Source organism: Heterodontus francisci, chromosome 40 (genome assembly GCF_036365525.1).
Source record: "Heterodontus francisci isolate sHetFra1 chromosome 40, sHetFra1.hap1, whole genome shotgun sequence".
Lineage (NCBI taxonomy): Eukaryota > Metazoa > Chordata > Chondrichthyes > Heterodontiformes > Heterodontidae > Heterodontus > Heterodontus francisci.
Window position 1 is genome coordinate 17,942,084 of NC_090410.1, and position 22,711 is coordinate 17,964,794.

A 22,711-nucleotide genomic window follows, 5' to 3' on the forward strand; every position below is an offset into this window, starting at 1 on the left:
GATGGTGTGTGGCTTGGAGGGGAACTTGCAGATGGTAATGTTCACATGCATCTGCTGCCCTTGTCCTTCTAGGTGGTAGAGGTTGCAGGTTTGGAAGGTGCGGTCAAAGGAACTTTGGTGAACTGTTGCAGTGCATCTTGTAGACGGTACACACTCTGCCACTGTGCATTGGTAGTGAAGGGATTGAAGGTGGTGTATGGGGTGCGAATAAAGCAGGCTGCTTCATCCTGGATGGTGTTGAGCTTCTTGAGTGTTGTTGGAGCTGCACTCAGTCAGGCAAGTGGAGAGTATTCATCACACTCCTGACTTGTGCTTTGTAGATGAACAGGCATTGGGGAGAGAGGAGGCGAATTACTCGCTGCAGAATTCCCAGCCTCTGACCGGCTCTTGTAGCCACAGAACTTGTATGACAGCTCCAGTTCAGTTTCTGGTCAATGGTAACCCCCCAGGATGTTGATAGTGAGGGATTCAGCGATGGTAATGCCATTGAATACCATGGGGAGATGGTTGGATTCTCTCTTGTTGGAGATAGTCATTGCCTGGCATTTGTGCCGCACAAATATAACTTGCCACTTATCAGTCCAAGCCTGGATGTTGTCCAGGTCTTGCTGCATATGGGCGCAGACTGCCTCTGTATCTAAGGAGTCACGAATGGTGCTGAACATTGTCCAATCATTAGCGCACATCCCCATCTCTGACCTAATGATGGAGGGAAGGTCACTGATAAAGCAGCTGAAGATGGTTGGGCCTAGGACTACCCTGAGGAACTAATAACTCCTCTATCAATTTTTAGCCCATCCAGTGTCTCAACTACATCCTCTTTCACCATGACTTCAGCAACATTATTTTCCTTGGTAAAGACAGATGCAAAGTATTAATTTAGTACCACAGTCATGCCTCCATGTACTTAACCATTTTTGGTCCCACCCCTCCTCCTCCTACTACCCTTTTATTATTTATATGCCTAATGACATTTGGATTCCTTTTATATTAGCTGCCAGTCTCTTCTGATACTTTCTGTTTGCTTCTATTTCCTTTTTCACTTCCCCTCCACTATACATTCAGCCTCATTCTCACTTGTATTATCAACCTGACATCTGTCATATGCACCTTTTGCTGCTTCCTGCTTCATATCTCTCTCTGGTCATCCAGGGACCTCTGGCTTTGGTTGTCCGACCTTTCCCTATCGTGAAAAACTACCTCGACTGCATTTGAATCACCTCCTCCTTAAAGGCAGCCCCTTGTTGTATTACAGTTTTGCCTTCCAATCTTTGATTCCAATTTACCTGGGCCAGATCTGTTGTGACCCACTCAAACTGGCCCTCGTCTAATTAAGTATTTTTACTCTGGATTCTGCCTGGTCAGTTTCCATAACTACAACTACTTATGTTTATATAGTGTTTTTAATGTAATAAAACATCCCAAGGCGCTATATAAAACATGATATGACACCGAGCCACATAAGACAATATGAGGTCAGATAACCAAAAGTTTGGTCAAAGAGGTAGGTTTTAAGCAGTGCCTTAAAGGAGGAAAGCAAGGTAGAGAGGCAGAAAGGTATAGGGAGAGCATGCAAGAGCTTGGAGCCTAAGCAACTGAAGGTGCAGCCACCAATGGTGGAGCGAAAAAAATCAGGGATGCTCAACAGGCCAGAATAAGAGGAGCGTAGATATCTGAGGGTTGTGGAGCTGGAGGAGATTACAGAAATAGAGAGGCCAGGCCATGGAGGAATTTGAAAACAAGAATGGGAAATTTAAAATCAAGATGCTGCTTGAATGGGAGACAATGTAGGTCGACGATCACAGGAGTGACGGGGAACCAGACTTGGTGAAAGATAAGACATGGGCAGCAGAGTTCTGGATGAACTGAAGTTAACGGAGGCTAGAATGTGGGAGACCAGCCAGGAATGCATTGGAATAGTCAAGTCTAGAGATAACAAAGGCATGAATGAGAGTTTCAGTAGATGGGCCAAGACAGGGGTGAAGTTGGGTGATGTTACAGAGGTGGAAAGAGGCGGTCTTAGTGATGGCAACAATACGAGGTCAGAAGCTGCGCCTTGGGTCAAATGTTACACCAAGGTTGCAAATAGACTGGCTTAATCTCAGTGTTGCAGGGAGACGGATGGAGTCAGTAGCTCAGTAATGGCATTTGGAGCTGGGCGGAAAACGATGGCTTCAGTCTTCCTAATATTTAATTGGAGGAAATTTCTGCTCATCCAGTACTGGATGTCAGATAAGCAGTCTGATAGTTTAGCAACAGTGGAGGAGTTGAGAGAGCTGGGTGTTGTCAGTGTACAGTGAAAACTAACTCTGTCTTTCGGATGATGTCATCAAGGGGCAACATGTAAATGAAAATAGGAGGGGGCCAAGGATAGATCCTAGAAGGACACCAGAGATAACAGTGCAGGAGCAGGAAGAGAAGCCAGTGTAAGAGATTCTCTCTTTCTGATTAGTTAGATAAGAATGAAACCAGGTGAGAGCAGTCCCACCCAGCTGTACGACAGTGGGGAAGCTTCGGAGGAGGATGGTGTGGTCAACCACGTCAAAGGCCGCGGAGAGGTCAAGATGAATGAGGGAAAGTTTAACTTTGTCACAGTCACATAGGATGCCATAGCTAATTTAAATCTTATGATACTATGATTACTGTTGCCCGAATTTTCATATACTGACACTCGATCCACCTCATTCCCCAGAACCAGATTCAGCAATGCCTCCTTCCTCATTGGGCCGGAAATATACTGATCAAGAAAACTGTCCTGAACACTCTTCAGAAACTCTTCTCCCTCTGTGCTTTTTATACTATTAGGTTTATATTAGGCTAATTAAACTTCCCCACTATCACGATTTTAATCGCTTTTGTACATCGCTGTTCTCAGGAGTAAAGAGGTAATATACTCCTTATTCTGTACACAGGCAGAATGCGATCGGGGCAAAGCAGTAAAATACGACTTACCACAAGGAAGCAGTACAAATCAACAGCTTACATTTCTACTTCACTTATGGAATAGAGACACCAGGCATTATAACAAGTGTCAGACAAGACTGCCAGGTGAGGCAACACAATGGGCTTTCAGCAAGCTTTTAGAAGGTAGGGAAAGAAGTACTCGGTCCTGGGGATCAGCAAGGATGGAAAGTTCAAGCCAGCAGAAGTAAGACAGCTGAAGACTCCATGGTGATGAGAAGCTGGCGGGGGGTGAGGGGGCACTGGAGGAGACAGGAGGAACTTGGCCTGGGAATAAAGGCTTGAGGTCAAATGAGGCACAGACATGGAGGTGTGTGTAGACAAGAATGAGGATATTGAATTTGGTGCATCGGAGGATGAAATATGGGCGAGTGGGAGATTTCAACATGTGGAAAGAAAGTGAGGGGAAAGAAGTTCAACAGGTTGATGAGCAGAGCAATAGGAAATGGAAGAGGGGATGACATCTGGACAGACCATGTCAGGGTGGAGTACATGAAGGAGTTCGCAGTTCTGGTCTCTAAATTATAGAAAGCACTGGAGAAGGTACAAAAAAAAGATTCACTGAAATGATACAGAAACTGAGGGGTAAGTTTGAATAGTCTGGGGTGCTTTTCTCTAGAAAAGAGAAGGCTGAGGAATGATGTGATAGAGGTCCTTCATATTTTCAAAGAATTTTTGATTGGGTAGACAGAGGAGATTTTTCCACTTGTGGACAAAATCAGAACAAGGGGTCAGAAATATAAAGATAGTCACTCATAAATTCAATGAGTAATTCATGAGAAATTCCTTTATCCAGGACGCGGCTAGAATGTGGAACTCACTACCACAAGAAGTGGTTAAGGCGAATGGTATAGATGCATTTAAGGGGAAGCTAGATGAAACACGCAAGGGAGAAAGGAACAGGAAGATATGTTGCTGGAGTGAGATAAAGACAGGCGGAAGGATGCTCATGTGAAGCATAAACACTAGGATGGTCCTGCTCGATCAACTGGCCTTTTACTGCACCGTAAATACTTTGTAAAATGGAGTTTAAAACTGAGATCAGGATCCCACCCATCTTCATACACTCCAGCAACATATCCTCCTATTCCTTTCTCCCTCACGTATTTTATCTAGCTTCCCCTTAAATGCATCTATACTATTAGCCTTAACTACTTCTTGTGGTAGCGAGTTCCACATTCTAGCCACGCTCTGAATAAAGAAGTTTCTCCTGAATTACTTATTGAATTTATGACTGACTATTTTCACAAGCTGAATCCAGCCAGGGGAGAGGGATGGGATTGGGACAAAGGTAGAGTTTTCGGTGGCAGCCAAATGAGACGGCTACACTTTTTCCAATGTCTCATTGAGAAGGTTCTGGCTCACCCATGACTTTGTTGGTTTATGGAGCCACAGGCAGTGGTGGGGGAGGAGGAGCTGGGTGCCAACAGCAGACTGATGGAAACTGGCCCCATATGAAAAGGTTTTTTTTAATTCATTCTCAGGATGTGGGCGTCACTGGGATGGCCAATATTTCTTGTCCTCTTTCCCCTCCCCCACCCTACAGTTGCCCTTGAGAAGATGATGGTTAATTCATAGAATTTAATTTCACAAATTGCCTTGGTGGAATCTGAACTCTCAACCTTGGAGTTGAGAGCCTACTCCCAGAGCCACTATCCTAACGCACCCTTTTTATACAGATAACAGGGTACTGGTACATTCAATGTGGAGGGTGCTCAACTCTATCATAACTGATCCTTTGCTCTGACTTGCTTCCTTGCACAGGATCTCCATGTCCCCGTTTGTGGGTCTGTTATCTTGAAGGCAACGGGCATAGTGTGGCAGGTCTGTACTGTCCCAGGGTGAAGGGTAAACTGGCCCCGTATCGTGATGTGGTGCATTGCTGCAGAACTCCACAGAAGTTTACCAACACCAAGCAAATGACCTGTTTCTATGCTTTAAATTCTATGCAATTGCATGACTTCAACAGAGCACTGCATTCACGTCACATGCTGCAAAAGTCACAAAACAGAGGCACCAATAAAATTCCAGCCCTATTTACGCACTGAGTTTAAGATCAGATCTCTTCTTTTTACCACCACCTTATCATGCAGACTGTAACTATTGCTGGGGGTTTAGGGAGCCTTCAGTACATCACACTGCGCAGTGAGTTTTGACAAACAGTTCAGGGGGGAACGGTGGACAGCACAGGCAAACTTCATACAGGACACCATCCAGGAGGGAGCACTGAGCAGTACCCTGGCCGATTTCTCCCCTCCCTCAGCTAGAGGTGCTGAGGCAAATTATGGCAAACCAAAAGCTGTCCTACCCAAGACGTGCAAACTCAACAATCAACTGAATTAAAGCTGAGACCTTTGACATTACTGAACCACGAGGGGAACAAAAGCAACAGGGACCTCAGCCTCTCTGCAGTGGAAGCCTCGGCAAGGGCATCAGGTGCCCAGCACGCTGGCTGCACACAGTTCAATGGGGCTTCCCACTGCACTCAGCCCTTATCCCAATTCTGCATTTAATCCTGCCTCAGTGAACTCGCACTATCCCGCATGGCCATAGTCATGGGAAACGTCACAAGCACGGCAGGAGAAGGGTTGCCAACTCTGCTTGGACATATTCCTGGAGGCTTTTTCCATTCTCCAATATTTTTAGAACTAATCAAGAGAAAATGAAAAAACTATTTATCATGCCGCTATGATTTTTCTCCTGGCTTACGCGCAGCAACATCCGGAAGTTTAATCCTTCGTCTAATCTCCTAAAGTACACTTTGTGAAAACACAGACTTTATATAAATTAAATAAACAGAAGCCTTTTATAAACCCAGGGATGACATTTTTAATCAAGAACCTGTTGCTCACTCCATAAAACTCCCCCGATCCACATACAGACAGACTGTCTTGTCCTTGAGCAGAGAGTGGGGTCAGAAAATGACAAACTTCCCTTTCATCTAGCCCAAATCCAAGATTGGCTCAATCACCAGAGACAGCTCTGCATTCACACTGGCTGTCCCCACAGTATGAGGCGGGGGGGGGGGGGGGGGGTGTTGATGGGAGGAGGAACCCACACCACAGACAAACGGACACTGGCTGTCCTCAATAATGAGCATCCCATAAACAATCAGCCATCAACAGAACAAAGATATTTTAACCCAGCATTGTTCCTGCCGCTCAGAGCTAGGCCCCTCTATAACCAATAAAACATTATCCAGCTTCTTTGGAAGTCAGAGTGTTTCTGTTGACTTCTGCAGGTGCAAGTCCAATTTTCTCACACAGTTGATTAAGTTTCTTCTTGCTCCTCAGTGCCACAAGTTGCAGCTTAAAGGATCCATAAAGCACTGGGCTAACGAAGGTGGAAGACAGGGGTCCACCCAGACTAGATTTTAACAAAAAGGATAAAATTGCACACATAATCACACACACTCGTGTGTGCACGTACAATCACACTCTCATGTGCAACATGCACATAAACACAATCGCGTGCTAAACACACTTACGCACAAACACACTCACCCTCACACACACCATACACACATTTCAGAAAGGTTTTCTGACTTAATTATGAGCTGCAGAGAAAACAGTGAGTGAACAAGTCCCAACATGAAGCTCCTCCAGTCCACTCAGAGCCCTGGTTCAACCCCCCAACTTCACAGCTGCGCTTTCAGCCATTCTCTGAAGTGTGACTGATGTAGCCACAGGTACCATTAGTTCTGACTAGTTCAAACACGCACATGGGAATGACAGTCCACACTACCCAAGCACCTCAATGACCTGGGCAGGCTGTGGGGCCAGCACCGGAGTTAAAACAAGTTCTGTAGCGAGCATGAGATTGTAAGTTATGTACTGTGTAAGGGGGTTTAAGGCAAGGCTATCACAAATAAGGCGGGTGATGTAATGTGTGAAAGTCCTGCAGCCATATGGGATATGTCAGCTAGGTCAGTTGTGTTTATGGCAAATAGGGCAGATTTTAGGAGGGCAACACAAGCATTGTAATTAAATGATTGGAAGAGATTGAGAAGGGCTAAGTGCACTTTTGAGTCCATGTTAAATGTATATTAATTGTATTTAACTGTATACAGGTGATAGGTATCAAATGGGGATTTACTTGTGTTCCTATAAATAGGAACAGACCTAAACTGAGGTTGTTGGGTTAGGTAGTGTACGTCTGCAAGAGCTTATTAAAGTGTGTAACGACTGGCTATAGTTCTACCTTTCATTGCTTGGTTTTCTGGAATAGAACGCGTGTTTGTCATTTGTTATTACTTGTGTATATCATTGGTTCAATACGATGGTACACATGGAATGCAGTGATCTAAGGTAAAAATGTCTAAGTGTGAGTGAATTACTACATATGAGCATGAGAATCGTGAGTATAGTATCTCAATAAAGACCTGGTCTTGCATTGTTACAACCAAATTTGGACGAAAAAGCAGTCCAACAACGCACAGCACCGACAATACTATCACAAGCAAAACGCTCCCCAAAGCCATGGGCAGCAATGGCACAGTCACAACACACTCCAGAAAATCACACAATAAAGGGAAACACATGTGCAAGAGTATACAAACCACAGAACAAAGATTCTGAAGGCACCACAGTCAAAAACAAACGCCAAGAGTCTGCACAATTCACTTTAACAATAAGAGAGAGCCAGATAAACACCCTGGAATATTAACGGCATAATTTTAAAAAACACTATCAGCAACAGCAATGACAGCTGTTAGTGGCTTTGCTGTTTCATTCACCTTTTGGTTTCCTTCCCCTATCCAACAAGAGGGGTCGGGAGATTGAGATCAGACAGCAGGGTTACCCTGCTTCCAGACAGAGGGCCCATTTACAATGGGACCTGCAGGCTCGCTCTCCCAACAGGGGAGTCTCTGACTGCCAGTTTACAACAGCCCACAAAGACAAAACTGCAACTAACTCTGTGGGAGAATGATCGGCCCAGGCCCATTGCCGTGTGTGGGAGAACGATTGGTTGGCCCAGGCCCCATCGCTGTGACAGGGAGAATGGTCACCACAGTAGGGGGGGGGGGGGGGGGGGGGGGGGGGGAAAGAGTGGTGGGTTGGAGGGAACTGGGATTATTTGGATAGCTCTTTCAACAAGCTGGTACAGGCACAATGGACTGAATGGCCTCCTTCTGTGCTGTCTCATTCCACGATTTTAAGTAGCAGAATAGTCATACACTAGGAGGTATCGAAAGTGAAAGGAAGCTGTTCAGGATTCAGGATATAGAAGCAAATCAGCACGAGCAATACTATCAGTATATTGGTGGGACTGAGGGTGCCGATATGATGACAGACTGTCAGTGTAAATGGGAAAACAGCACCAAATGGATACAGGAGTCAGAGGACCAGGATCGGCCCAGTAATAAACTAAGGATGGGTGGAAATTCCCTAGGTGAATAGGGGGTATTATTGTGAAGTACCTGACGCTCCGGGGATGTATTTTTCCAGATTTCTTCCTCCTCTCTGGATGGTATAACTCTAGCTCCTGCTGTGTACAGTTCTACAGGCAGCCCTCCCACGTCTTCATGGACAACCCAAGATCAAGTGTCAGCAGGATATTCGACCATAGAAGGCAGCACAACTAGATTTGGGGCCTCATGGGGTTTGCCTATTCAACCTTCAGAGGCTAATCCTGTCTCCACCCAGAAGATAGCACACAGGAATATACTGTGGCACCAAATGCATTGTACACTGTTCAGACACCTGGCCATGGAGACAGCTGTTGTGTCTTGATTTGCTGGACAGGTTTATACTTCGGAGGGATGATTTAGGTCTTTTATTGAGGACTTCAATAATATTCAGGTGGACAATTTGTATCAGGCGGTGCTCAGTGGGTGGCACTTCGAATGAACCAGAAGATTCTTTGTTCAATTCCACTCTGGAGACTTGAGCACATAATCCAGCTCGACACTTCCAGTACTGAGGGAGTGCTGCACTGTTAGTGGGCCAACTTTCAGATGTGATGTTAAACTGAGGCCCCATCTGCCCTCTCACGTGGATGTAAAAGATCCCATGACAGTATTCGAAGAGCAGGCATCCAATGTTTATCCCTCAATCATCATCACTAATAAAAGAACATTATCTGGTCATTATCCAAGTGCTGTTTGTGGGAGCTTGCTGTGTGCAGATTGGCTGCTGTGTTTCCTACATTACAACAGTGACTACACTTCAAAGTGCTTCGTTGGCTGTAAAGCACTTTGGGACATCCTGAGATCACAAAAGGTGCTATAGAAATGCCAGTCTGTTTTTCTTTTAAGTCTTCATTTTTTGAGGTAGTGGGGCCATGTAGAACAAGGAGCCATCCATGTAGGGGGGGGGTGGAAAATGTGAATATGGATGTGGAAGGTTTATTTTTGTCCAATGGGTGACGATCTAGTGGATCAGCTTCCCCGAATTGTGATGAAAACTGATTCCTTCTGGCCTTTCCAGAAGCTATGAAATCCCAGCGGATTGTGGGTAATGATCAAAGGGTTTTGGGGCCTCTTGGGGTTTGCCTATTCAACCTTGAGGGTTCGAGAGGAAGTTTTCTCACATGTTCCTGAATGAGCAATGTGTCTGTTCTTTTTCACATCTCCTGGGGGAGGGGGGAGAGTCGTGTGTGGTATGTAGGAATGAGCTTCAATTGAAATTGGGCCTCTGTGTCCTAAGCGTGGAACATCCTGAGGATGCAGTCTATGATGGTACCATTACTAACCCAGCAGTTAAGCAGCAGCCAGCTCTGAAGGTGCATGTTTTCCAAAAAAAATTATACAGCTAAAAGGAGAACATTCCTGCTCTGTATCTCTGATCACGATTCTATCCACATTGCCTTGTTCAGACAGGAAATGACTGGACCAACACGAGATAAAGTACTTCCTCCCAATCCCTGAATCAGCATTTCCAGCGGATATTTCCACGCTCATTTTATTTAATCATCCAAGTGTGTGAATCAGTGCAGGACCAGAATAGAAGGATGTCTCACCCAAAAATCCATAGTGTTGTGTACAGATCTGGGCGGGGCACAGAGATTTGAGCCAGAGAGAGAGACAGCACGTGTGCACACGCGATGGGCCAGACAGAGAGAAGGAGGAGTGGGAAGAAAGAGGGAGAGAAAGAGAGGGAGGGGGGGAGTGGGCAGAGAGAGGGAGAGATGGAGGAGGGGAGGGACAGAGAGAGGCACTCAGTGAGAGAGAGAGGGGGTGCAATCAGGGGGGGGGGGGGAGAAAAGAGAGAGAGGGGAACAGAGAGAGAGAGAGAGAGCACACTAAGAGAGAAGGGGGCACTCAGAGAGGGAGCGAGGGAATGGAGAGGAGGGGGGCACTCAAAGTGTGAAGGGCATCAGACCTTTTTCATTCCTCTACAAAATCTGTCCCTCGACCTGAAAATTTCTCCAATTATTTCTCATAGCAAGCCTTGGGCCTCTTATTAGTCGCCCTCCAGTACATGAATTTCTTTTGTTTCTTGCTGACCAGAACTGTGCCCAGAACAGTGCTCACTGTGCAGTCTGCCCAGAACTGGGTGCAGTGCTCACAGTGCAGTCTGAATTTAACTCCACAATTTAACTCTCAATAGTGCTCAGATTTAACCATTTCTATTTCAGTTCCTATCTTCTCCCCCTCCTTCAAGTCTAAGATTTGCTTCTATTTCTTCATAATTGGTTTCAGTCAAAATAATGCGTGAATGTCCCCTGATCCAGAGACAGATCTAATTTCTTTTTATTCATTCATGGAATGGGGGTCATTGTTGGTAAGGCCAAAATTTATTGCCCATCCGAAATTGCTCTCGAGAAGACGCTGATGAGCCGCCTTCTTGATCACAAACGAGTGGCCTGCTCGGCTATTTAAGAGCACAGTTAAGAGTCAACATTGCTGTGGGTCTGGAGTCATAGACCCAACCAGGTAAGGACGGTGTGAACCAAATGGGTTTTAATGATAATCTGGTAGTTTCATGGTCTCCATTACTGATATTATTTTATTAGATCTTTATTTCATTAAATAAGTTTTAATTACCCAGCTGCTGTGGTGGGATTTGAACTCAGGCCTCCAGACTGCCAGTCCAAGCCTCCAGGTTACCAGTCCAGCAACATAACTATGCTACCTCGTGTCATGCTATTGCACTGCTCTGTTGTGCAGCTGGCCACAAAAACGAAAGATCACCAAGAAGAATCTCTAACCCATGTCCAAATAACCTAGGGAGAAATAAATTCTTCCACGTTCTTTCTTTAGTCAACTGCTGTTAACCCTCAGCTGATGTCCCCCGATACTGAATTGCCTCAATTTAAAAATGCACATCCTTGTTTTCAAATCCTTCCATTTGGTCACTCCTCCCGATCTCTGTAACCTCCTCCAGCCCCACAATCCTCCACAATCTCTGCGCTTCTCTAATTCTGGCCTCTTTCACATCCCAAATTTAATTGCTCCACCAATGTGGCCGTGCTTTCAGCTGCCTAGGCCCAAAGCTTTGCAATTCCCTCCATAAACCTCTATCTCCTCCTTCAAGTTACTTCTTCATGTCTATCTCTTTGACTAAGCTCCTGTCCTGTTACTGGAGATGGGCAACAAATGCTGGCCTTGCCAGCGACGCTGACATCCCATGAAAGAAAAATAAACTGTCACTATCAAATTTTGTTTCAGAACATTTCTGTGAAGCACCTTGTGATGTTTTTACTACATTAAAAACACTGTATAATTGCAAGTTTCTGTTACCAACCAATAGAAACAATCTTTTGCTATAGAATACATAGAATTACAACACAGAAATAGGCCTCCAGCACAACCAGTCCACGTTGGTGTTAATCCCAATTCCATGTGCCCACTCGTTTAACCTCAATTTCCTTCTCAAATTTCCGTAATTGCTGAAATTTCTCTCAATCTCCCATCCCGTTCTCTGCTCCAGTGAGAAAAGAAACCCTTAACTTTCTGAGTCATTCCTTCCTAACTAAAACCTCTTGTCCCTAGGATCACCTGAGTGAATCATCACTGCCATCCTTTCAATGGCTTGATAGTGTCATGCTAGGCCCCCCACCTGCCAAGAATGAGGCACATTAATTTTGTCATGAACATTGATTTTAAACTGTTACTGGAGTGAGGGGAGGACTTGTTGAACAGATCAGCCGTGGCTGGAAAATACATTAGCATATTAACAGGCAGTGTTTGGAAGGCCAAAGCAGCCATTCCCTGACATTCAACCCACAATGGACTTTAGATCACCAGACATTGAAGGTGGGGGAGCTCACATTCCAGGTTGACTGCTAAGATGGCCGAATACACAAACGGACATGGTCAAACCAGCTAGTCACATGACTACCCTGCTGGGCAACTGGAGTTTTTTGAATTTGTACTAACAGTGTGGGCAGAAAGTTGTTTGCTCCTGGTTTGAAAAGACCTCTCCTGGCTGCTCGCCACAGCCTCTCCTGCCTGTTCCAATCTCTTTCTCACGGAACTCCAAAACCCACTAAAGACACATGAACCCCGAGAGAGAAAAGTCTCCTACAGTGAACAAGGTTTAGGAAGAATACTGGGCCCCAACAAAGAACAAGATCTACCTACAATCAAGGACTTTACAGCAAGCTCGAAGCACAGTAACAAAAAAACCCTCTTCAAATATTGCCTCAAACTTTTCTACTTTATTTTTCCTTCTGCTCTTTCTGTCCCTATCCGCATGTGTGTATCACGTATGCATGTTAGCGTGGGCGCGTCGTGTATCCGTAGGTATTAACTGAATTAGAGTTTAAGCTCAATAAATTTCAACTTTTCTTCTTTAAACCTAAGAAAGCCTGTTTGTGCTAGTTTCTTTGCCTTATAATTGGAAAGCAGTGAACAAGGATTCACCAAGGGGAAGCTCAAAACACTGTGTTTAAAATTAAACCCTGTTACAGTAAGACCAGGTGAAGGGTGAAATGGAACCCTAGACCTCTTTCTCACCTGGTCATAACAATATTCTTCCTGTAAGGAGATGCCCAGAATTGTATGCAATATTCCAACTGGGGCCTAACCAATGTTTTGCACAAACTCCACATCATTTCCTTGATTTTATATTTAATATTAACTGCTCCCTTCCCTGCATCTACCCACTCTGCTAACCCACATCTTTTGGCATCACTCCTCTGTTTATTATTCCACCTCATTCATGTGCCCAAATCAGTTACATAAATTAATAACAAGAGGTCTCAGGACAAATACCTGGGACACACCACTGCCCTACCTATCCAAAACATCTCTTTCCTGCTAATCATCGCTTTCTGTCCCCCCTCCCCCCCACAATCTATTCACAGTTATATTCCCTTTAATATCATGTGCCTTAATTTGCTCAAAAATTAAAATCAGTTGCAGTTCGGTGAGAAGCAGTCTCATCTCAGAGTCAGAAGGTTGTGGGTTTAAGTCCACACTCCAGAGACTTCAGCAGCAGATTAAGACGGGGGAAGCAATCCATTTCATGATGGTCATAATCTAAAACCAGGCTGAACAGCTTCAATTTTCCAAAAAAACAATAAAAAAGGGACTTTGGAACATAAGCAAAAATCAAAATGCTGAAATAGCCAGCATCTGCAGAGGGAAGGAAATTAACATTACAGGGGCGACTAGACCGGACACAATATCCTGTCTGGGAATGCAATTGGCAGAGGGAGCAGGATTCAATTTTTGGACAGGTATAATGGGCTGCAGAGCCTTTTCTGGTCCTCGCTGCTTCCCTATGTTGCAAATATAACAGGAGATATAATTTATCTGCAGAAAGGTAGACCATGATGGGTTATGAAATATCATCTGTCATAACCACAAAGCACAGGGCAAGGCTGAGGGAGTTGCGTCAGTTATTTCCAAATGAAGGAAGAATCTCTGAGTTACAACATGTCATGCTAGCTGCATAAAACAGCCAAACTTTACATTCCAATGTGCGAGAACAGCTAAGAATGCAGGTAAACTGGAAGCAATGGAACCAAGACTGGGTTGTGCCTTTCACCACATCTGAGCTGCAGCTCACACAGATCCAGGACTGCAGTGCAGATTTTATCCTTCCATAGTGGTAGGTACAGGTCCGTCACTGTATAACACTGGGATACAGGTCTATCACTGTATAACATTGGGGTAGCTCCACTGTGAATACAGGTCTGTCACAGTGCAACACTGGGATACAGTACTGATGGGTAGAGACTTTGGTGGCACTTTTCCCTGGGTAAACTGATATTACTTTCAGGTCAACAAAGAGGGCATAGAAGGGCCTGTAGGCAAGATGAAAAATAATTAAATAGGTGAATGAGCAATTAAGCATTTCAAGAAAGTATAAGAAAAGCAAGGGGAAAGTATGAGGGCAGAATCAAAGGTATTAAAAGCAGTATACAAACAGTAAACAAATACATCAGTAAAAGTGGATTTGCTGGAAGTGAGGTGGGACCACTGGTAGAGGTGAGTGAGTTCATTGTGGATAATCAGAACTTGGCAGAGATATTTAACAAGTCCTTCACTTCAGTGTTTACAAAGGAGTTTGGGAAGTGGTAAATCCTGAATTGGATAAAAGTGAGTCGAGAGATATTCTAAGAAATAAAAGATAGAATTAGAGAAGTTAGTTACAAAATGCTGGGTCCTGAGACAATACAAATAGGGATGCCAAGGAAAATGGGGGAAGAAATAGCAGAGGACCAAGAAATCATTTTTCTGGGCCCTTTTGAATGCATCTGGGAGACAGAGGATTAGAGAGGCCAGTGTATAGTCCCCACTGCATAAGCACTCACATGCCAACAAATGCATTTGCCCGCTATACCCAATGGCTGGCATAACAGGGCAGCCCTATTAGAGGAAATGAACAAGAATGTTGTAGATCATCACTGAATAAACTAAACAAGACTGCATACAATGCAACAATTAAACTGGAGTCAGCGTCTGGTAGAAACCATAATACCACACCATCTTACAAGGTTCAGAAGGGCTGAAGTACAGAAAAAGCAAATTGAATATTAACAAGGTGTTCGCTCCTTGACTAGGTGTTAAAAAGTAAGTATGTACAATTGTTACTGCCCAAAATAAATGAAGCACTTAAGACACTATCAGCTGCAACATTGAAATGGATAATGGTCATCACGTTTTGGCCGATATATGCGACTGCCCATTTTAATCGGGGCTGTTTTAAGAGGTAGGGACTGTAATATCTACAGCCAAAGGAAACACTGGGATACAGTACTGGTGGGTACAGGTCTGTCACTGTATAACATTGGGATACAGTACTGGTGGGTACAGGTCTGTCACTGTATAACACTGGGATACAGTACTGGTGGGTACAGGTCTGTCACTGTATAACACTGGGATACAGTACTGGTGGGTACAGGTCTGTCACTGTATAACACTGGGATACAGCACTGGTGGGTACAGGTCTGTCACTGTACAACACTGGGATACAGCACTGGTGGGTAATCCAGGTAATTGCAGGCCAGTTAGTCTAACGTCTGTTGTATGGAATGTTTTGAAATCTTGAATTAAAAATTGATTGATCAAATATATAAATGAAGAGATTAGAAGCAGCCAATATCAATTTCAGAAAGCAAGATCATGCTTGGCAAACACAATCAAGTCTTGTGAGGAGGTGAACATGGTGGGCAGGGACAAAAACAAGAAATGCTGGAATCACTCAGCAGGTCTGGCAGCATCTGTGGAAAGAGAAGCAGAGTTAACGTTTCGGGTCAGCGAGCCTTCTTCGGAACTGACAAATATTAGAAAAGTCACAGATTATAAACAAGTGAGGTGGGGGTTGGGCAAGAGATAACAAAGGAGAAGGTGCAGATTGGACCAGGCCACATCGCTGACCAAAAGGTCACGGAGCAAAGGCAAACAATATGTTAATGCTGTGTTGAAAGACAAAGCATTAGTACAGATTAGGTGTGAATATACTGAATATTGAACAGCAGCAAGTGCAAACCTGAAGAAAAACAACCTGAAAAAAACAGTGGGTAAGCAAACTGAACAAACTAAGATGAAATGAAATAAATGCAAAAAAAGATTGTAAAAAGGAATGTAAAAAAAAAAGACTAAAAATGACTAAAAATGAAAGTAAAATGGGGGGCTGTCATGCTCTGAAATTATTGAACTCTATGTTCAGTCCGGCAGGCTGTAGTGTGCCTAGTCGGTAGATGAGATGCTGTTCCTCGAGCTTGCGTTGATGTTCACTGGAACACTGCAGCAATCCCAGGAACAGAGATGTGAGCATGAGAGCAGGGGGGAGTGTTGAAATGGCAAGCAACCGGAAGCTCAGGGTCCTGCTTGCGGACTGAGCGGAGATGCTCCGCAAAGCGGTCACCCAGTCTGCGCTTGGTCTCCCCAATGTAGAGGAGACCACACTGTGAGCAGCGAATACAGTATACTACATTGAAAGAAGTACAAGTAAATCGCTGCTTCACCTGAAAGGAGTGTTTGGGGCCTGGGATAGTGAGGAGAGAGGAGGTAAATGGGCAGGTATTACACCTCCTGCGATTGCAAGGGAAGGTGCCCTGGGACGGGGACGAGGTGGTGGGGGTAATGGAGGAGTGGACCAGGGTGTCGCGGAGGGAACGATCCCTTCGGAATGCTGACAGGTGAAGGGAGGGGAAGATGCGACTGGTAGTGGCATCATGCTGGAGGTGGCGAAAATGGCGGAGGATGATCCTTTGGATATGGAGGATGGTGGGATGAAAAGTGAGGACAAGGGGAACCCTGTCACGATTCTGGCAGGGAACTCCAGTGACAGTACAGGGACTCTCAGCAAGTCATAGTCAAGGGGTCACCCTGGAGACAATTGGAGAAGATTAGGAGCATGGAATTAGGGGGAGGAGAGAAAACTGGTTAGAAGGGAGGAAAGAAGGTGGGATTAGGACACTGCTGGTGTGAGGGTTAAACACTAGCACAGACTGGTTGGGCTGAACAGCCTATTTCTGTGATATAATTTCTATGTAACTCTTAGTACCTGCGATGTTGGCTGGGGTGAGGGGTGAGGGTGGGAGGAGAAGGGGTTTTTGTTCCCATAGTGTCCTCAGTGTTTCTGATTAGGGAGAGGCAGTGGCATAGTAGTAATGTAACTGAACTAATAATAATGAGGCCCAGGCTCATGCCCTGGGAACATGGGTTCAAATCCCACCACGGCAGCTGGTGGAATTTAAATTCAATTAATTAACAAAAAAAAATCTGGAATTGAAAGCTAGTTTCATGGAACCATTACTGAGACTATCAATTGTCATAAAAACCCATCTCGTTCACTAATGTCCTTTAGGGAAGGAAATCTGCTGCCATTACCCAATCTAGCTGATATGTGACTCCAGACCCACAGCAATGTGGCTGACTCTTATCTGCCCTCTGAAATGGGGCTAGCAAGCCATTCAGCTGTGAGGGCAATTAGGGATGGGCAACAAATGCTGGCATTGCCAACGACACCCACATCCTATCAAAGAATTTTTTACAAATTCAGCAACAAAGCACTGGTGATTTCTCTTGCCGTTAGTCGTGTGTTATTGGCTCAGAACATTATCCTAAATATCATTAACTGCACCAAAACAAGCCTGACTGTGTGGATTGGTGAAGCCCAATATAAATACAACTCTCTTCACCTTTACCTCACGAATACTCAAATGCAGTGATTATCCACCAGGAATAGTATCAAATCGCTTCATTGTAGCTTAGTCTAGTCTCCCGCATTACTCAATGTTAAAAAAAAAGTGTTCCATTCCTCCAAGTCATCTCATGACAAAAGGGAGGTTTCTTTTCTGAAACTACCATCAGTTAAACAGTAATTACTCAGATTTCTGGAATTCCTTTGGGAGTCTCAGCCCAAGCACACGATTTATTAATAGCAGTGCCGGCGGGTTGTCGGTTACAACACTGCTCACACTGAGCTTAATCACAGCAACCTGGTCACAACACAAACATCAGACCTAGCCACAGATATATATAATATGCACACGCACACACGAGGCTTTCATAATACAATACATTCATCTGCAGGTGCCGAGCTAGTCACAGTAACAATCACCGACATGATACATTAACTCTTCCTCTCTCTCTATATACATGCTGCTTGATCTGCCGAGTGTTGCCAGCATTTACACGTGTGGAGGACAGTGACACAGTGTCCTCAATCTCCAGGAATATCGCTACCCTGTGTAAAATGTACAAACGTAGCTATTTTGTTCACTTTTCTTGCTTAATCACTATGGATTTTTTTCAAGGAGTTACAACAAGAGATAAAGTCCAAGTAATTACACCAAGCATGATTTTAGAGATAATGCTCCTGGTTGCTACATGGAAGATATTATTCACACACACCCAAATCTTTATAATCCCACAATCCAGTCAGAATAAACACACACGTCTTTCCTCCACCACAGTCAGTTGACATTGCATTTTTGTAGTGCCTTTCACATCCTTAAGACACTTCAGAGCGCTTCACAGCCAATGAGGTACTTTCGGAGTGTAGTCACTGCTTTAATGCAGGATATGCAGCAGCCAAATTGCGCTTAGCAATCTCCCACAAGCAGCAATGTCATAATGACCAGATCAATTGTTTCTTCTTAAAGTGATATTGGTTGAAGGATAAATATTGGCCTTGACTTGGGAGAACTCCCCTGCCCTACTTTAACAGTGTTGTGGTATCTTCAGTTCAGCATCTCACTCCCTCAGTACTGCACTGGAATGTCAGCCTAGATTATGTGCTCAAGTTTCTGGAGTGGGACTTGAACCTTCTGGCTGACAGATGAGAGTGTTACTAACTGAGTCAAGCTGACAACAACACGCAACTATCCAGCACGTAATAAAGCATCTCAAGCAGTTCCACAGCAGTGTAATCAAACATAATATGACACCAAGCCACATAAGGAGATGTTAAGACAGATGACCAAAAGCTTGGTCAGAAAGGCAGGTTTTAAGGAGCATCTTAAAGGAGTGGAACCAGGTAGAGGGGTTTAGGGAGGGAATTCCAGAGCTTAAGGCCTTGACAGCTGAAAGCACGGCTGTCAATAGTAGAGCAATTAAAATCAAAGATCCGCAAGAGGCCAGAATTGGTGCAGAGTAAAAATCTGAGGATTGTGTAGGGCTGGAGGAGATTTGAGAGATAGGGATGCCATGGAGGGAGCTGAAAAAAGGATGAGAATTTTAAAATTGAGGTGTTGCCAAACTAGCAGCCAGTGTAGGTCAGCGAACACAGTGAATGGCGAACGGGACCTGCTGTGCGTTAAGACAAGGGCAGAGATTTGAATGAGCTCATGTTTACAGAGGATGCTAAGTGGGAAATGCTTGAAGACATTCAGTGCAACACTGACCCAGTTTTAATTCCCAGTCTGTTCTTGGTTCGTTGACCTCAGCTGGACTACTGCAATTGCCTTCAGCATTCCTGAGTTAGGGAAGGGAAGGTTAAAATAACCAGCCAGTGCTCCAGGCCCTGCTCATTAATGACTAAATCCTACTGGGTCAGGAGAGGAATTGATCGGGTTTAGCTCTGATGCATCCATGGTAAAACATTCTGGTGCCACACATGAGCAACAATCCCTTGGAGGTCCAGGAGGGAATTAGCATCAGTATACCAACAAGAGCCAGATAACGTAAAATGTATACAAGCAGCTTGTCTCAATGCAACACCACCCACGGCCGTTAACAGTGCTGCACTCTGTGATAAACACTGAAAGGCGAACGGGACTACTGAACCCTTCCCTCTAAGTATTTGGTCTGTGCCAAAAATAGACCTATAGCCACAGAACAAAAACATTAGAACAATATTGCTGACTATGCACAGCATGAAATAAATAAAATATTTCCAATCAGTATAGTTTGGCATAAATAACAGCAGGTCACAAGTACACAGAGCTGAACAGCAGCAAATGCTCAAAACTAGAACAATTCCCTTTATCAGCAATAGAACATGGCATAGTACAAGAGATTTATGATTTAAATAACATTTAATAACCATATTAATCTAACACAGAAAATTAAAATGTACAGTTCAAATTAAAAAAGCAGCAAACTGTTGGAAATCAGAAACGAAAACCAAGAAAACAGAAAAGCAATCATTTCAGTCCAGACTAAGAGCCCATGCCTTCAACATTAACTTACACAGCACACAACCAACCAACCAGACCAGCCTGATAGCTGCGCTCCTGAAGGTACATCGTACCTGTATCCTGAACTCCTCTTCCCATCACCTCTCTGCCTCTTCCTGCAAGTTGACAACCCCTCGGCCCCTGCCGTGACCCCATCACCCCCTCTGCCTCCTCCTGCAGGTCTGTCAACCCCTCGGCCCCTGCCGTGACCCCATCACCCCCTCTGCCTCCTCCTGCAGGTCTGTCAACCCCTCGGCCCCTGCCATGACCCCATCACCCCCATACCTCCCCCACACCAAGCATGGCTACATCACCCCTCCATGCCTGACCCCGGCATCTAATCTTCAGAAACAAAGCATTCAACTGAGGGGTTACTCCTAACCTCAGACTGGGGCAGGAGGCCTGGATGGGAGGGTTCCTGGGGGCTTGGGGAAATGGTGGGGGGGGGGGGGGGGGGGAGGGGAAGACAGCAAATGATGGGGATTGGCAGGGGGGGTGGGGAAGAACCAGGGCATTACGGGGACAGCGAATCGGGGGGTGGGGGGCGAGGTGGGTTATCAGTGGGAGAACTAATATGGGAGGGAGTGATGGCTGGGGGGTGGGTGCGATTGCCAGAGGGATGGGGCTGGGAGAGGGGGTGATGGTTGCCGGGAGGGGGGGTGATGGTTGCCGGGTGGGTGATGATTGCCGGGTGGGAGGGGGAAGGGGGGGTGGGTGATGATTGCCGGGTGGGAGGTGGAGGTGGAGAGGAGGGGGGTGATGGTTGCCGGGTGGGGGGGGTGATTGCCGGGTGGGGGTGATGATTGCCGGGTGGGGGTGATGATTGCCGGGTGGGTGGGGGGGGGGGGAGGGGGTGATGATTGCCGGGTGGGAGGGGGGGGGGGGAGGGGGTGATGATTGCCGGGTGGGAGGGGGGGGGGGGAGGGGGTGATGATTGCCGGGTGGGAGGGGGGGGGGGGAGGGGGTGATGATTGCCGGGTGGGAGGGGGTGATGATTGCCGGGTGGGAGGGGGTGATGATTGCCGGGTGGGAGGGGGTGATGATTGCCGGGTGGGAGGGGGTGATGGTTGCCGGGTGGGAGGGGGTGATGGTTGCCGGGTGGGAGGGGGTGATGGTTGCCGGGTGGGAGGGGGTGATGGTTGCCGGGTGGGAGGGGGTGATGGTTGCCGGGTGGGAGGGGGTGATGGTTGCCGGGTGGGAGGGGGTGATGGTTGCCGGGTGGGAGGGGGTGATGGTTGCCGGGTGGGAGGGGGTGATGGTTGCCGGGTGGGAGGGGGTGATGGTTGCCGGGTGGGAGGGGGTGATGGTTGCCGGGTGGGAGGGGGTGATGGTTGCCGGGTGGGAGGGGGTGATGGTTGCCGGGTGGGAGGGGGGGAAGAGGGGGGTGATGGTTGCCGGGTGGGGAGGGGGGGGGGGAAGAGTGGGGTGATGGTTACCGGGTGGGGAGGGGGGTGATGGTTGCCGGGTGGGGAGGGGGGTGATGGTTGCCGGGTGGGGAGGGGGGTGATGGTTGCCGGGTGGGGAGGGGGGTGATGGTTGCCGGGTGGGGGGGGGGGTGAATGCCCGGACCAATCCTCCTCCCCTCACTCTCACTCCTCCACCCCCGACCCCAGTTACACTTACCCCGAGGCCGTCCTCCAGGCTCAGGTGCTGCGGCTGCTGGATCTCGGCGTCGCTGCAGGGGCTGAAATCGTCCTCGGACTCCTCGAAAGACGAGGAGAGGCCGGCGGAGGAGAGCGAAGAGCCCGAGAGCTTGCGGAGCAGCAGCGAGGGGGCCGGGGAGCCGCCGCAGCCGCTGTCCGAGGATCGGGATTCCTCGTCCGGCTGCTCCTCGGCTGCCCGCTCGCGGCCGAGCAGTGAGTCGTGTTGGGTCACAATCAGCTGCGGGATGGGCCTGCAGATACCGGCCGCCTCGGCCTGGCCCGGGCCGATCGCGCTCTCGGGACTTTTCATCAAACTCCGACTCCCCGCATCGCAAGGGCCCGAGCGGCGCCGCTCCTCAGGCGGACACCCCGGGCTGTCTACCGCCGCCCGCTGCTGCCGCCGCTTTCCAGATTCCTCCAGAAGGGGGCGGGACCAACACGGGCCCTGACGTCACCGGCCCAGCCTCTTTTAAAAAACCGTCAATCAACAAGGGGCCCCGCCCCTTCACCGCTTTTCCGTTAGGTCACAGAAGCTCACTGCCTCCTGTCAATCAGCCTGTCAGCTCCTCCTCCTCCCTTCCTGTCAATCAGCCTGTCAGCCCCTCCTCTTCCACCTCCTGTCAATCAGCCTCAGCTCTTCCTCCTCCATCTCCTGTCAATCAGTTTGTCAGCTCCTCCTCCTCCACCTCCTGTCAATCATCCTGTCAGCTCCTCCTCCTCCTGTCAATCAGCCTCAGCTCCTCCTCCTCCTGTCAATCAGCCTGTCAGCTCCTCCTCCTGTCAATCAGCATGACAGCTCCTCCTCCTCCATCTCCTGTCAATCAGTTTGTCAGCTCCTCCTCCTCCACCTCCTGTCAATCATCCTGTCAGCTCCTCCTCCTCCTGTCAATCAGCCTGTCAGCTCCTCCTCCTGTCAATCAGCATGACAGCTCCTCCTCCTGGCAATCAGCCTATCAGCTCCTCCTGTCACTCTGCCTGTCAGCTCTTCTTCCCACTGCTTCTGTTAATCAGTCGGGCAACTCCACTTCCTGTCAATCAGCCTGTCAGCTCCTCCTCCTCGCAATCAGTCAGTCAGCTCCCCCCTA

At 46.9% G+C, this 22,711-nt stretch overlaps 1 protein-coding gene across 1 annotated transcript in view; it reads right to left on the reverse strand.

Moving 5' to 3' along the window:
- Positions 1 to 22,711, reverse strand: part of LOC137353176 (inositol-trisphosphate 3-kinase A-like) — a 105,729-nt gene that overhangs the window by 67,332 nt on the left and 15,686 nt on the right. The window contains exon 3 of the mRNA XM_068019223.1: positions 21,607 to 22,071. Within this exon, the coding sequence (XP_067875324.1) occupies positions 21,607 to 22,071 (465 nt within the window). The remainder of the gene's footprint in view (positions 1 to 21,606; positions 22,072 to 22,711) is intronic.